Consider the following 13,756-nt stretch of genomic DNA (forward strand, 5'->3'; position numbering starts at 1 on the left):
TGCTCAAGAACACTCCTAGAAGTTCCCTTTAAAGCTTGAAGCCTTCTTTTGAAAGGGATATGCTAGCGACACAACCATCCTGTGTGCCCTGTCATGGTTGCTGAAGCTGAGTACCAAAGCAGAGATATACAACTGTGGAGTGGCAATGTTAACTGGCATAAAAACAATTCCCATTGGCTTTTAATGATGGTACTGCTAGGATTGGGCCCTGGTTCTCTGTTCTGATTCTGCCTGCTTTGGCATAAATAAGAATTATCCTTTAACTCATGTCATTTCCTTGAAGTGAAAGAATAAAAAGATATGGATGCAAGATTGGGCAGAGACACTTATTATCTCTTTAAAAGGAGAAGCATTTATCTAGAGGGAAATTGAAGTCCTTGGACATGTTCCAAATAGTAAGTGCCAGATATTATTTAGCACTTAGAAGGGCTCCTTTTCAGCAGTAATGCGGGTGGTATGGGTAGATGTCAGGGCTCAGCACTACCTTCTCACCCTAAGGCAGTGCCCAAGAGGAAGCATAAATGGCTCCCCTTTATCTCCTTGTTGAATGAAAAAAACATTATAAATGGCTGTATTTTTCACCCTCTTTATTTCTCTAGTAAGGAGAGTTGCAAAAACTATTTTATTGTCTGCATGGGATCAATGATGTTGGTCCAATATTAGTAAGATATGATAACAGAAGAAAACAAAAAATGGCCTTGAAAAGTAGCTCTCCTTTTTTTCCTATTGCCATCTGCCATTCCTTCTCTGATAATGGGTCTAGTAATAATGTATCATCAGTACAACATATTAATTTTTTTCTGTGATCACATCCACAAAAAAGTAGGGCGATGTGGAGGTTTGTTTTGTTTGTTTGTTTGTGACAAGCCACAACACATATGAAAATAATTAAGATTTACATATGTTTAGTACTAAGGAGGCATCAGGACCCCAGGTTTAAGGAAGCACAGAGCCACCATGGAAAGACTTTATCTGTGATAGTTACAATGTATGTTAGGAGGAGAGAGAAGAATTGTGGGTATTTGTTTCAGAGAAGACTGGAGTTAGGACTGATGCCTCAGTGGTTAAGATCATCTGTTGCTTGCAGAGGACCTGGGTTAGTTTCCCAGCATCCACATGCCAGCAACAACAGTCTGTAACTCCAGGTCCAAGGATCCTATGTCCTCTTCTGACCTCTGCAAGCATCAGCACAGAAGAGATGCACATACATACATAAAGGCCAAATAGATGCACAAATTAAATAAATATTTTAAAAATTTAAAGAGAAGAGACTGTAGTACTGTAAGCATTGTTTTCTAATAAGGTGAAATTCTCACATGACAGACGCAGCCTTTGGGTTAGAGTAAGGGTAACTGGGTGGAAGTGTTCCTCCACCCAGACGTACTCAAAGATGGTGACTGTGAAGCTGTGTCTTTGTAAGATCTCTAGACTTGACTTGTGTGTGATGAACTTAACTGTGTGCTAATCAACTGTAGGGAATAATAAGTCCAAGTCATAGGAGATTATAGCCCTACCTAGAGGACATCTTTTGTTATCACCTTTTTTGTACTTTGCCTCCAGTGAGGAAATTCAGCTTTCTATATCTTTGAAAACATTTTCCAGTACATATTGTCCCAGCCATTCTAGCTTTGGACTGTATCATGACTTATATAAAATAATGCATACCACACCATATTTTGATTGTAAAATTTTAAAAATAACCTGAATGATAATTAAAGGCAAATAAGTGAATAAATTTGGATTTGCATATAATATTAGCTATTATAGTTTATGGAAAATTAGTTGTATAAATATTATATCTACCCCACTGAAGGAAAGGGCAGGTACAGCTTTACATGAGAGAAATAAAAGAAACAGTCATGGTTTGATTTAATTTGGAGAGAATAATTAAAGGTGCCTCCACATATGTAAGCATATGGGAATATATATACATGAAGTCACAGAATTTACAGAAAGATATAAAGAAATTTGTTAATATTGAGAGGAGAGATGGCATTTGATACGATCTTGAACAATGAAAGGTCAGGAGCAGAGATAAACTGAATGAGAATGGCCTACCTATCGTTCTATTTATTGGGCATCTATGTATTTATCTGTCTCTACACTGATCACTTATGTTGAGACTACACTAAATTAGAAAATTTTAATACAAGATAAAGGAGGAAGAAATACACAAAATGGAGAAAATTATCCTCTTCAATCTTTCGTTCAATTGTTCTTCTCTTGCAAAAATAGTTTTCTGGTAAAAGCATATTTGGCTGGAAGAAAGAGAAGGGAGAAATGATGTAATTATAATCTGAAAAATAAAAGAAAAATAATAAAAAAGTACAAATTGTTTTATAATCAAAATCAAAATCTATTAGTTTCATAATTTAAAGATTTTTTTCACAAAATCAGATAAATTCCAGGTCACATTCAGTGCTAAAGTATCTTACATTCTAGATATGAAGGCTGAATGGCTTGAGACTCACTGTATTTTTCTAAGTTGCATTATTGCCATATGAAAAGTGTCCATTTTTCCTAGTACTTAAGAAAATACACTACCTTTCATTGTATTTATTTGTGTGTATGGTGTGTACAGTATATGTACTTGGATGTGCATATGCATGCACTGTGCACATGCATTTGGAAGCCAGAGGAGGACACTGTTTGTCTTCTCTCAATATTTTCTACCTCTTGGGGGTGGGGTGGAGGTCAGGCTTTCTTGCTGAACCTGAAGCATACCATTTGGCTAAGCTGACTAGCCAGCAGACTCAACAGCCACCAGGGTTGCAGGGTTGCAGGGTTGCAGGGTTGCAGGTTTGCACAGCCATGCTGACTTTCATGTGTGTGTTAGGAACTTGATCTTGTGTCCTCTTGCTTACATAGTAAATGCTCTTCACACCGAGTCATATACTCAGTGCCTCCTTTCTTTAATTAGAATTTATTACTTTTTTTTTTGAAGATAGGGTCTCACTATTTAGCTTTCATTCACATAAAACACTTGTGTAGACTAGTCTGGCTTCAAACTCGTGGTGGTTTTCCTGCTTCTGCTTCCTGAGTACTGGAATGCAGACGTGCATCAACACATCAAGAACTTCCTTTCTTAAATCTAGGAACACAGGCCCTTGTTGGTAGCAATAACTTGGGAAAATTGCTGGTGAAAATAGCATACTGACTCATGTGTGATTATGAGTGTGTACTCATTTTGTGTGTGTGTGTGTGTTCAGATTTTCTTCACTAGCATAAAAGTGCTATTTTATGATGGGTGTATTTTCTATTAGATTGTTTTTAACTATGGTTTTTTTTTAATTGGGGGTAGGGCATTTGAAGGTCAGAGGACACCTTGCAGGAGTTGGTTCTCCACCATGTAGGTCTCAGGGGCTGAACTCATGTCATCAGGCTCAGGGACCAGCTTCTTCACATGCCAAGCTACCTCACCAGCTCAACTGTAAAGTCACTGTGACAATTATTTTCCATTTGAATTCTCTTCATTATACAGTCAGACTTAAAACTGGTGGTTCTTTCGATGAAACAAATTTGATTGCATCCAAAATAGTTCAAATACTGTCCCCTGTCTGGTGATGATTTAACCCCTGCTTATTTTGAAAGAAGAATTAGAGAACAAAATTCCACTTAACCTCATATATAGCTCATATTATTATATATAATAACAACCTACAAGTGTGTACATGGTTAACTTCTCTAAAATCTCAGTTATCCTTCAAAGACACCATCTTTTTGGTTTAAGAACACCTGTATAATGGCAATTTTCCACCTTATACACTAAAAATTCTTTCACACATCCAAAATCTGAATGGTGCTTTTTGACAGTTTGCCTTTCAAATGAGGGTGGGAAATATCAGAGGGGGAAATGTTCTTTTGGAGCTGTGTTCTGGAGAGGGATGAAGGTGAGTTGTGATGTGGAAAAATGGGCTTTCTCCTTGGTTGCTTGTGTTCTGCATTTGCTCTGGATATCCTGTTAAGCTCATTCTTTGTTTGTGTCACCGTCATGTGACATTCTATTAGCATCTTCCTTACCACACCCCTCCCTTCCCTGCTAGTTGATGAGGCTTCATGGCTGATGTTCCTGTGTGTGTTTGAGTCTGGATCTGTTGCTGCTTATCTCATGCCTTTTCTTTATGACGTTTCAGCTCATCCACCATACACCATGTGCTTTAGAGTGAAATTCTACCCACATGAACCCTTGAAGATTAAAGAAGAGCTCACAAGGTATTTTTCTTTTTCTGCATATTTACTCTACCACTTGTATCCAGTCAGAGCCTCTGCTATCTTAAAGGCTAGACATTCCTGTTATCTCTATCAGAACACCTCCAGGAAGCAGACTCTGGAGTCAGCATTGTGCTCCTCTCACTCTCGATGGTCTTGGGATATTTTATAGAGAATCATTGTCATTGAGAAAGTATTATCTGTACAAGAAAGCAATGGTTATGAGAGAGAGGCTCTCAGAGAACATTTGACAGTGGGGTGCTAACAGTAAGCAGAAGACAGGGGCAAATGCAGAGGGCAGCCCTAGACTGTCTTTTGGGTCTAAGCCTTTCTGGAAGGAGAGACTTCTGGACAGAGTGGACAGTTAACTGTTCTGTTTCCACTTGCTAAATGACCCCTGCCAGGTGACTTTCCTTCATTTGTACACTCTTCGCAGCCCAATTCTGAACTGTCCACATCTCGGACTTCTCTTTCATCTCTCTTTGCTGGGTTTACATGCAGTTAATCTTGGAAACTTTATTTCCTTGAAAAATTTGGTAAAAGTTGCTGAGCAAGACTCCAAGATGGCCACCTTCTGGATGGATATGTCAAAGAGCTGTTATGCACTTAGTTCTTGATGAGGTTCTACTCCTGTGACATCAAAATTGCCATATGTAATTATAGCTAACAATAACCTGCATAGGTCCAGATCCAACAGAAAGGCAGATACATGTTGTTCTGATTATTGGCAGGTGGAAGGTGAAGATCTTGGCAGATTTTGCTTTTCTGTTATCTGTAGCCTATGGTGATACTTGGCCATAAGGAGTGAGGGGAGCAGATAGTTGTTTTATTTGATTAATTTGCCCACAGCTCTTTCATGAGATTTGTGCTGGGAGTTCAGGAGCAGAGAATGAGAGTATATATGCGGTGTGAGTGTGTGTGTGTGTGTGTGTGTGTGTGTGTATACAACTGTATATGGTGTATATGTGTACATATTTGTGTGTACATATGTGCACATATGTATATGTATATATGTGTGTGTACCTCTGTGTGTTTGTGTTGTGAATATGAATGTGTGTATGTGTTTATACATGTGTATGAATATATATGAGTGTGTGTGTGTGTCTGTGTGTGTGTGTGTGAAATGTGAAGGAGAAAAAAATATGTAACATATTTTAGGTAATGTTATTTTGCAATCCTTTTTATTTTTTATTTTCATTGGACTAACTTGATAAACCCATTAATTTCAAAAGCACATTTATAATATTAAAAAACCATTACCACTATTGAATTACAGATTATTTTCACTACCCCATTAGAAAAGCAAAAACAAAAGCACACATTATTTAACAGCAGTTATGATCCGTATCTCCATTCTAGCCCCAGATAATAACTGAACTATTTTCTATGTCTTTAGATTCATCTATTCCAGATACCTCATGTCAGTGAAATCATGGAATATGTAGATTTGACTTGATTTAGCCTGACTTTTTAAATTTTTTGTAACTTATTTGATTAATTTTTCAGTTCTAAGTATCTACCCTGGTGGAAGAGTACAATGAGTTGGAAAAATAAATAAATAACATACAACACAACACAAAATCAAAGGAACATCTTTGACACCATGCCAAACCTCAAATAACAACAATAAAAAACTAGAGAGAATATGCACAAAATAACAAATGACACACTTAAGACCACACCAAAACTCCAAGATGATTTTTTTAATTGAAAGAGTCCTGGAATGTACTAACAGCATAATTAGGAAAATATATAAATACATATGTTTTTATATGTGTGTAATAACATAATACATATATTATTATATACATATATGTATACTATATACACATATGTACATATGCCTATATAGAGATTATATATAGTATTATGTACATATTACCTACATGTATGTATATGTGTATAGTATATTATATATATTATATACAAATATGTGTATGTATGTAACAATAATAATCAAAGAAAAAAGACTATCATAGTGAGAGGGAGGTTAGAGGGGTAGTATCTGGTAAGGGCAGGAGGATGGAAATGGAAAGGGGAAAGTGATATAATTCTATTTTAATTAAAAACATAAAAATAATGATTCATTTCTGTCATTTATTTCTCTTTAAATCTCTTTTCTTCTTTTATTTTATTTTACTTTTGAGATTGTACATAATTACGTTTCTCCCTTCTCCTTCCTCTCTCTAACCCTGTCCATCATATAGCTGTCCTTCAGATTATGGCCTCTTATTTTAGTAATGGTTATTGCATGCATATACATATAGGTATGTACATATATACTCCTAAATATAACCTGTCCAATCCATATAATATTAATTGTATATATGTTTTCAAGGCTGACCATTTGGTACTGGACAAACAATTGGTGAAGAATCTTTGAACATACATCACAATCTAATATGAGTTCGAGGCCAGCCTGGTCTCCAAAGCGAGTTCCAGGAAAGGCGCAAAGCTACACAGAGAAACCCTGTCTCGAAAAACCAAAAAAAAAAAAAAAAAAGAATGAGTCACTTGTTAACAAAAGTCTCATTCAATAATCAAATTCATATAAAATTATAGTTAATAACTAATATCTATCAGTATTTTATTTTTATGTTTAAATACTTTATTGTATATATATCACATTTTTATCCATTTATTAGTTAGTGAACATTTGAACTGTTAATACTTTTTAGTTATAATTAGTAATGAACATAAATGTACAAATTTTGATCAGAGCCCAGATGCTGATTTAGTTGAGTCTCGGGTACCATTTAAAATATATAGAATTGGTATTTTTTCATTAATTTTATTTTTTAATTAGTTCTTTGACAAATTTGTAAATAAGTTTTAATCATTTTTCAACCTCTCTTCTCCGACTATGCCCATATCTACTCCACTTCCCTTTCCACCCAATTTTGTGGGTTTTTTCCCCAAAATCGAGACCAACTTGTATTGCCCAAATATTCTTGGATGTGTAGCCTTCCACTAGAGCACAGTGAATTATCAGGGACTACCTTCTTAGGAAAATAAATAAATAACTCTCTCCCAGCAGCCAACAATTGTCAGTAGCTCTTTGCCTGGTGGTTGGTCTTCATACCCAATTCCCCTTTCCATGCTGGAATTTGCTCTTAACAAGTCTATGCACCCTGTCACAACAGCTTTGAGTTCACAAGTACAGTTTCCCTTCTGTGTCCAAAAGACAATGTTTCTTCATAGTCATCCACAATATCTGGGGCTCTTACACTCTTTCTGTCATCTTTGGAAGAGGGAGAGGTGATATACATGTTCCATTTAGTGTTGACTATTCTGCAATCTCTTATTACTTGCACCTTGGCCAGTTGTGGGTCATTGTTCTGATCCTCTAGTGCAAACAGAAATATCTTCTCTGATGAAGGTTGAGAGGTACGTTAATCTATGGGTATAATGATAAATTATCAGGATTTGGTTTAGTATAATATATGTTTAGCATGTAAGGGTAGTAGGTTCTCTCCTAGGGCCTATAACCTGCCTAGTCAGAGTTTCTCAGTTCCATAATGGTGCCAAGTATGGGTTTCATCTTGTGGAGCAGGCCTTTAATCCAATCAGAAAATGGTTAGTGACTTGAATGTTGTTCAAACCACTATTGCTCCAGTAGGCATGTCTTGCTAGGCCAGGCATTGTGTCTTGTATGGTGCACTGCTGGTTATCATTAATGTTTATTCTGACCTCTTGTAGATTACACAGCTCCTCTCAGCATTTTGAAAGACAGCCAGTAGAAAAGTTTCCAGGTCCTCACCAGATTGATTTCTAAGATTCAAATATGTGGTGTCATCAGCAGGTAGCTCTTAGCATCAAGTTCTGGGGGGATAACCAAGAGCATTGACAGTAGCATGCAGTGTTTGGGGGTCTTTTTGACCTCACTTGCCAATAACTCCAAAATGTATAACCTACTCCTAGGACAGAACTGTGTATTTCTTAGCCTGATATAGGATAACTGCCTTTCAACTCCTTTTGTATATGTGTATAGATGCATTATATGATGATTCTACAACAGTAGTTTTCAATATGACATTTTGGAAATGTTTTTAATGTTATTTCTCCATCCTGATTTTTCTCTTATGTCTCTCCCTTCCCCGTACCTCCTTGTCTCTTCTTGCCCCATAATTTCTCTTTAACCCTTTAAACCAGTGGTTTTTTTTATCAACTACTCTCTTGAAAGCCCCTGTCTATGAACACTTTAATTTCCTAACTTCTATGGGTTACTCCCACTGAGTAAAGAAAACATATATCTAAAGATTCTAGGCTAATGTGTACAAATATTAGGGAAAGTGTGATGTTTGTTCTTTCTGGGTAAGCTCCATCCATTTACTTGTGAATTTCATAATAACTGATTAATATTCCATCATATAAATATATCATATTTTCATTGTCCATTCATCTGTTCATAGATATATGGGCTGTTTCCATTCCTGGCTATTGTGAATAGTGTAGCAACAGACATATTTGAGGAAGTATCTCTGTACCAGGATATATAGTCTTTTGGGTATATGCCAAAGAGTGATATAGTGCCATATATTAGATCTGTTTACTGTTCTTTGAGGAACCTCCACACTGATTTCCATAGTGGCTGTGTCAGCTTGCACTCCCATCAGCTATGAATAAGTGCTTTCCATTTCCCATATCAAAGCCAGCATCTGTCTTAATTTTTTTTTTTTTTTTTGTATCTTATCCATTCTGACTGGGGTAAAATGAAATCTCAAAGTACCTTGAATTTTCATTTATCTGGTGGTTAAGGATAAGAGCCCCACCTCCTCTAGTGATTCTCATGTTCACCTATTATTCAAAGTGTGGTTCATGACACTGAATCACCAGGTAGCCATTGAATACATGAATATCCTGCCTACCTACTGAATCAGAGTAACATTTTAACAATATCTTTGGGTAATAAATGTGCTCATTAAGGTTGGCAGGCTTCAATGCAGGAAGGTAGTCTAGATTGTCAGTTCACTGAGTAATAAAGTTATTAGCTACTTTATCTCTTTAATGCAATTATGGATAAAATGGAAATAGGTTGTCTTTTGAACCTGTCATGTGTCACTAATACCTTGATGGCTAGAACAATGTGCAGTGTAAAGTATGTGAGATACAGATTCAGGTGATGAAAACATCAGTAAGCCAATGAATCCTTCATTGTATCCAATGTGATTTCAGTGAAGTAGCCCCCAGAACTGGCAGCTCCCATGCCCTGGACAAAGAAAAATCTTTATGCTATTAGAACACAAATCTCTCTCTCTGATTTTCCATTTCTTTGACTTATCTTTAAAATGGAATTATGCTTTGGCTCATTATAAGACTGAGTAAAGAGCAAATTAGTAAGCAGTAGAGGTATTTAGTCAGGGTTTTTCCAAAGAAACATACGGCAGGGTGTGTGTGTGTGTGTGTGTGTGTGTGTGTGTGTGTGTGTGTGTGTGTATGTGTATGTACATGGGTGGCTGTGTATATGTGTTCATATAAAGTTTATTATAATGAGTTAGCTTGCATCTTTATGGAGGTTGAAAAGCCCTGCAGTCTTCAAGTGAAAGGCTGCAGAGGGCCAGTGGATTCCATCCAGGTCTAAAGGCCTAAGGATAAGGAGTAAAAAAGTCAGAATACTCTAGTTCACATTGTCAGATAGAGTAAATTCACCCTCTCTCTACAACACAAAACAGGGTAATCATCTGCTTTGCTGTTTCACTAACTGAGCTACAAATCATGCACATAAACATGCTAAAAGGAACCCAGAAATCATGGTCCACTTCATATCTGGGTATCCCATGGCCCAGTTAAGCAGATGTCTAAAATTAACCATCTCAAAGTGGTAATCGACAATTGAAAAGTGTTTTTAAGAGTTCCCCTAAGACTATACAAAGGTGGGGGTATCCTGTGGGTAAATGTTAAAATTGGCATGAATGGAATATGTTACTTTGATTTAAAAAAACAAAACAGGCATGAGCCTGGAAAGGAAGAGTCAATTTGGTGAAAAAAAAAAAAAAAAAACATGGAACCTGAAAAGAAAAGAATTTGGTCAGCATGGATGAACCCAAAAGACAGTAACAAGGGAATGGAAGCCGATGCCTACAAACAGTTCCCTCTGGATTTTTTTTTTAACTATAATGTTTTTTTTTAAAGAGGTTTATTTATTTATTATGCATACAACATTCTGCCTCCATGTAGGCCTGCAGGCCAGGAGAGGGCACCAGATCTCATTATAGATGGCTGTGAGCTATCATGTGGTTGCTGGGAATTGAACTCAGAACCTCTGGAAGAACAGCCAGTATTTTTAACCTCAGAGCCATCTCTCCAGCCCATAATGTTCTTTTACAAGTATTGTGATAACTCTTATCAACGTAAAAGGTTTCCCTTGTAAATAAAATCTCCTGAATTTTCATATAGAGTGGACACATCTTTTCAGCTTTCCTACAAGACAACCCAGGCAGAGTTTCATGGTACTTGATCCTGCCATAATATAGCCCACTTTTCATTCTGCTTCTCCGGCCCACCTTACCAGCCACATTTGTGCTTCTACAGGTGTCTGAGTTTGTCTGCAGAGAAGCAGAGACCAGATACAATGACTCAAGAGCCCAATCCAAGTGTCAGTCAACTAGATTTTTCCTCATAAGCAGATTTGTTGTCGTTGGGTTTTTATTGAGTAGTTACTATGATGCTGTCCCTTCTTGAGGAACAATGCATGTATACTAATTGAACTCAGCCCCTGGTTAAAAGCACATATAAAGTTTTAAAAAAAAATTCACAAGATACTTGGGATATGGATAAGTTGTGGTTTTCCTTGTGTGGCAGTGGTGACTACTAGACCATGTGTTTCTTGATTATTCTTGAGTTTCTTAGAAAGGCTGAGCCCCCCTTCACCTTTGGAAGTTCACATAAACTTTGGGTTTCTAAATTCTGAAATCTCTACTTCTTTTTTTGTGCTCATCTAAAGGAAGCTTGACATGTTTAAGCTACTGCCTAGAGCTAGGTGTGGTTCAGGTAAACAGAGCATAAAAATTCCTACTTCCACGCTTCAGCTAAAACTTAAGATGATTATTTCTCCTTTTTTGTTGCAGATATCTTTTATACTTGCAGATTAAAAGAGACATTTTTCATGGCCGACTGTTGTGCTCCTTTTCTGATGCTGCCTATCTGGGTGCTTGTATTGTTCAAGGTGAGTACAGCCCCTGCACACTCATCCCCACCACTGCAATGGGCTATGGAACTTTACTCTGTTCCTCTCTTCTCTGATACCTGTCACCATCCTGGCTTTGTCTATGGGGGAATCTAGATATAACTATGTAGTTTGCCACAGATTCATCTATTCACTTTCCCTTCCAAGTCATTGGTTGGTCCTGGCAGAAAGCTGAGCTCCAATGTTTGCCGTGCTTTGTTTGAAGAACATTTGAAGACTTCCACACCCCAAAGCGTAGAATATAGAGTCTCTTTTTTTCTTCAAGGAGTTAGACCATCATTTTATGAGACTTTCTATATTTATATGGGTATCCTATGTTATGATTCCACCTATCAAATGTGAGGCCTAATAGACATATCAGGGGGTGAAGCCATATCAAGGAAATGGATTTCAAACAAGTAGGTCACTCTTTAATCATATTTCTTTTTTTTCTTTAATTATATTTCATGTGTGCATGTATTTCTATAAATTCCTCAGATTTTTCTAGATATGTAAGAAGATGAAGAAACCACTAAGTTCACAAATCTGTTCAATAAATCTTTTCTCCCTTTTCCTAGTTATTTTGTCAAACATGAATTGAGTTCTTTAAGCTTTGTTGTTTCCCTGTATAAGTGGGGTAGTCATAAGTTCATCTACACATGCAATTTCATGATACTACTGTGAATTAAGTCAAAGAAAGTTAGGGAATGTAAGAGGTGGCTACCGACTGGGTGATAGTGGTGCTCGCCTTTAATCCCAGCACTTGGGAGGCAGAGGCAAGCAGATCTCTGTGAGTTCAAGGCCAGCCTGGTCCATAAAGTGAGTTACAGGACAACCAAGACTGTTACACAGAGAAACCCTGTTTCAAAAAAATCAAAAAAAGAAAAAAGAGGTGGCTGCAGTTCATATTGGGGATGAGCATAGCCCTAGTGTGTCAGAAAGATTGAATGTACTCACTGGATTTGGAGTCTGGATGCTTGTATGTTTTTGCTGTAATACTGGTTTAAAAAAATTCCTTTGAGTTGGTATGGTTTCTCATTTTGTAATTAGTTCTTTTGGTTTTTGAGATTATAATATAATTATATCATTTCCACCTTTCCTTTCCTCCATCCAAATCTCCCCATATACCCCACTTTGACCATTTCAAATTCATGGACTCTTTTTTTTTTTCAGATATATATAAACCTGCTCAGTTTGTATAATACTATGCATGTTTTCAGGGCTGTTCATTTGGTATTAGATGACCAATTGGTATGCTTTTCTGGAAGACAAGTATTTCTCCCATCCTCAGCATTTCTTAGTTGCCTGTAGTACTTTTGCATAGGGTTTGGGCCTCTTGAGCTTTCCTCTGTCCAGATCTATTGTTGATATCCTTATTCAGCGATGTTTAAGCAGTCATGCTGGTGAGAACTCATGGGGAGTAGCTTCTAACAATCTGAAAAGACACAGTCTTATAGGAAACCCCTGATCCTCTGGCTCTTACCCTCTTTCCACTGCCTCTTCCACAATATTACCTGAGCCTTGTGTGTGGGGATTGTTTTATAGATATACCTATTAGGAACAGGCCGTGCAACTCTGCATTTTGATTGGTTTTGGTTTTCTCAATGATCTCTCTCTCTGTTGCAAAGAGAAGTTTCTGTGATGAGAAATGAGGACAACACTTACTGTGGACATAAGGACAAATGTTTAGAATGTAGTAAGGGATTATGTTGGCTTAGTAAATTAGCAATTGTAGGTTCTCCTCCAAGATCCATGGCTTCACTAGCCCTAGGTAGTGGGTAGGTTTCTAGTACCAAACATTAGTTTTCTCTAATTTAGCAGGTCTAAAGTTGATTGGAGAGCTGTTGGCTATCACCAAGGTATGGGTACAACTCACTACTGCACCCTTAGGGTTATTTCACTATGTTGGTCATTGTTGTGGTTAATAGACATCATAGTTGGGTAGGCTTGTTGATTGCATTCCTTCTTTGGAAGGTTACATGATGCTTTATAGTGCTATTAAAGCTAATCCTCAAGGCTGAAGCTTTCAAGTCAGTTCCAGCTCAGGGGCCTCTGGTCCCTGTTTCTGAAGTGAATGGTGTCTTCAGCCATAGAGATTTGCCTTCCTCCTCTGAGAGGTAAACAAAGGCAAGAACAATAGTCTGTAATATTTTGTGAGTTTCTTGAACAGTCCTAACCAATGTTTAAAAGATGATTTCTCATGTCTGCTGTTGGGGTTGTTATAAGATAGTCTTTGGCTCTTGGATGGAGCATGGAAATTTTCATTTAAACTATACATGTAATACACGGATTTATATGTATTATAGGTTTTTTAAGGTTAGTGGTTAATATTATAATTCCTTATCACTCTTTCAGAAATTCTGACAGTTATTTTACCCTCTT

The 13,756-nt window shown here is 37.1% G+C and overlaps 1 protein-coding gene across 1 annotated transcript in view; it reads left to right on the forward strand.

Annotated features, from left to right (window-relative positions):
* Frmd3 (FERM domain containing 3) overlaps nt 1–13,756 on the forward strand; it is a 179,724-nt gene that overhangs the window by 99,344 nt on the left and 66,624 nt on the right. Inside the window, exons 4-5 of the mRNA XM_059255946.1 lie at nt 4,134–4,212; nt 11,277–11,374. Of these exons, the coding sequence (XP_059111929.1) occupies nt 4,134–4,212; nt 11,277–11,374 (177 nt within the window). The remainder of the gene's footprint in view (nt 1–4,133; nt 4,213–11,276; nt 11,375–13,756) is intronic.

This window comes from Peromyscus eremicus, chromosome 2 (genome assembly GCF_949786415.1).
Source record: "Peromyscus eremicus chromosome 2, PerEre_H2_v1, whole genome shotgun sequence".
Taxonomy (NCBI): Eukaryota; Metazoa; Chordata; class Mammalia; order Rodentia; family Cricetidae; genus Peromyscus; species Peromyscus eremicus.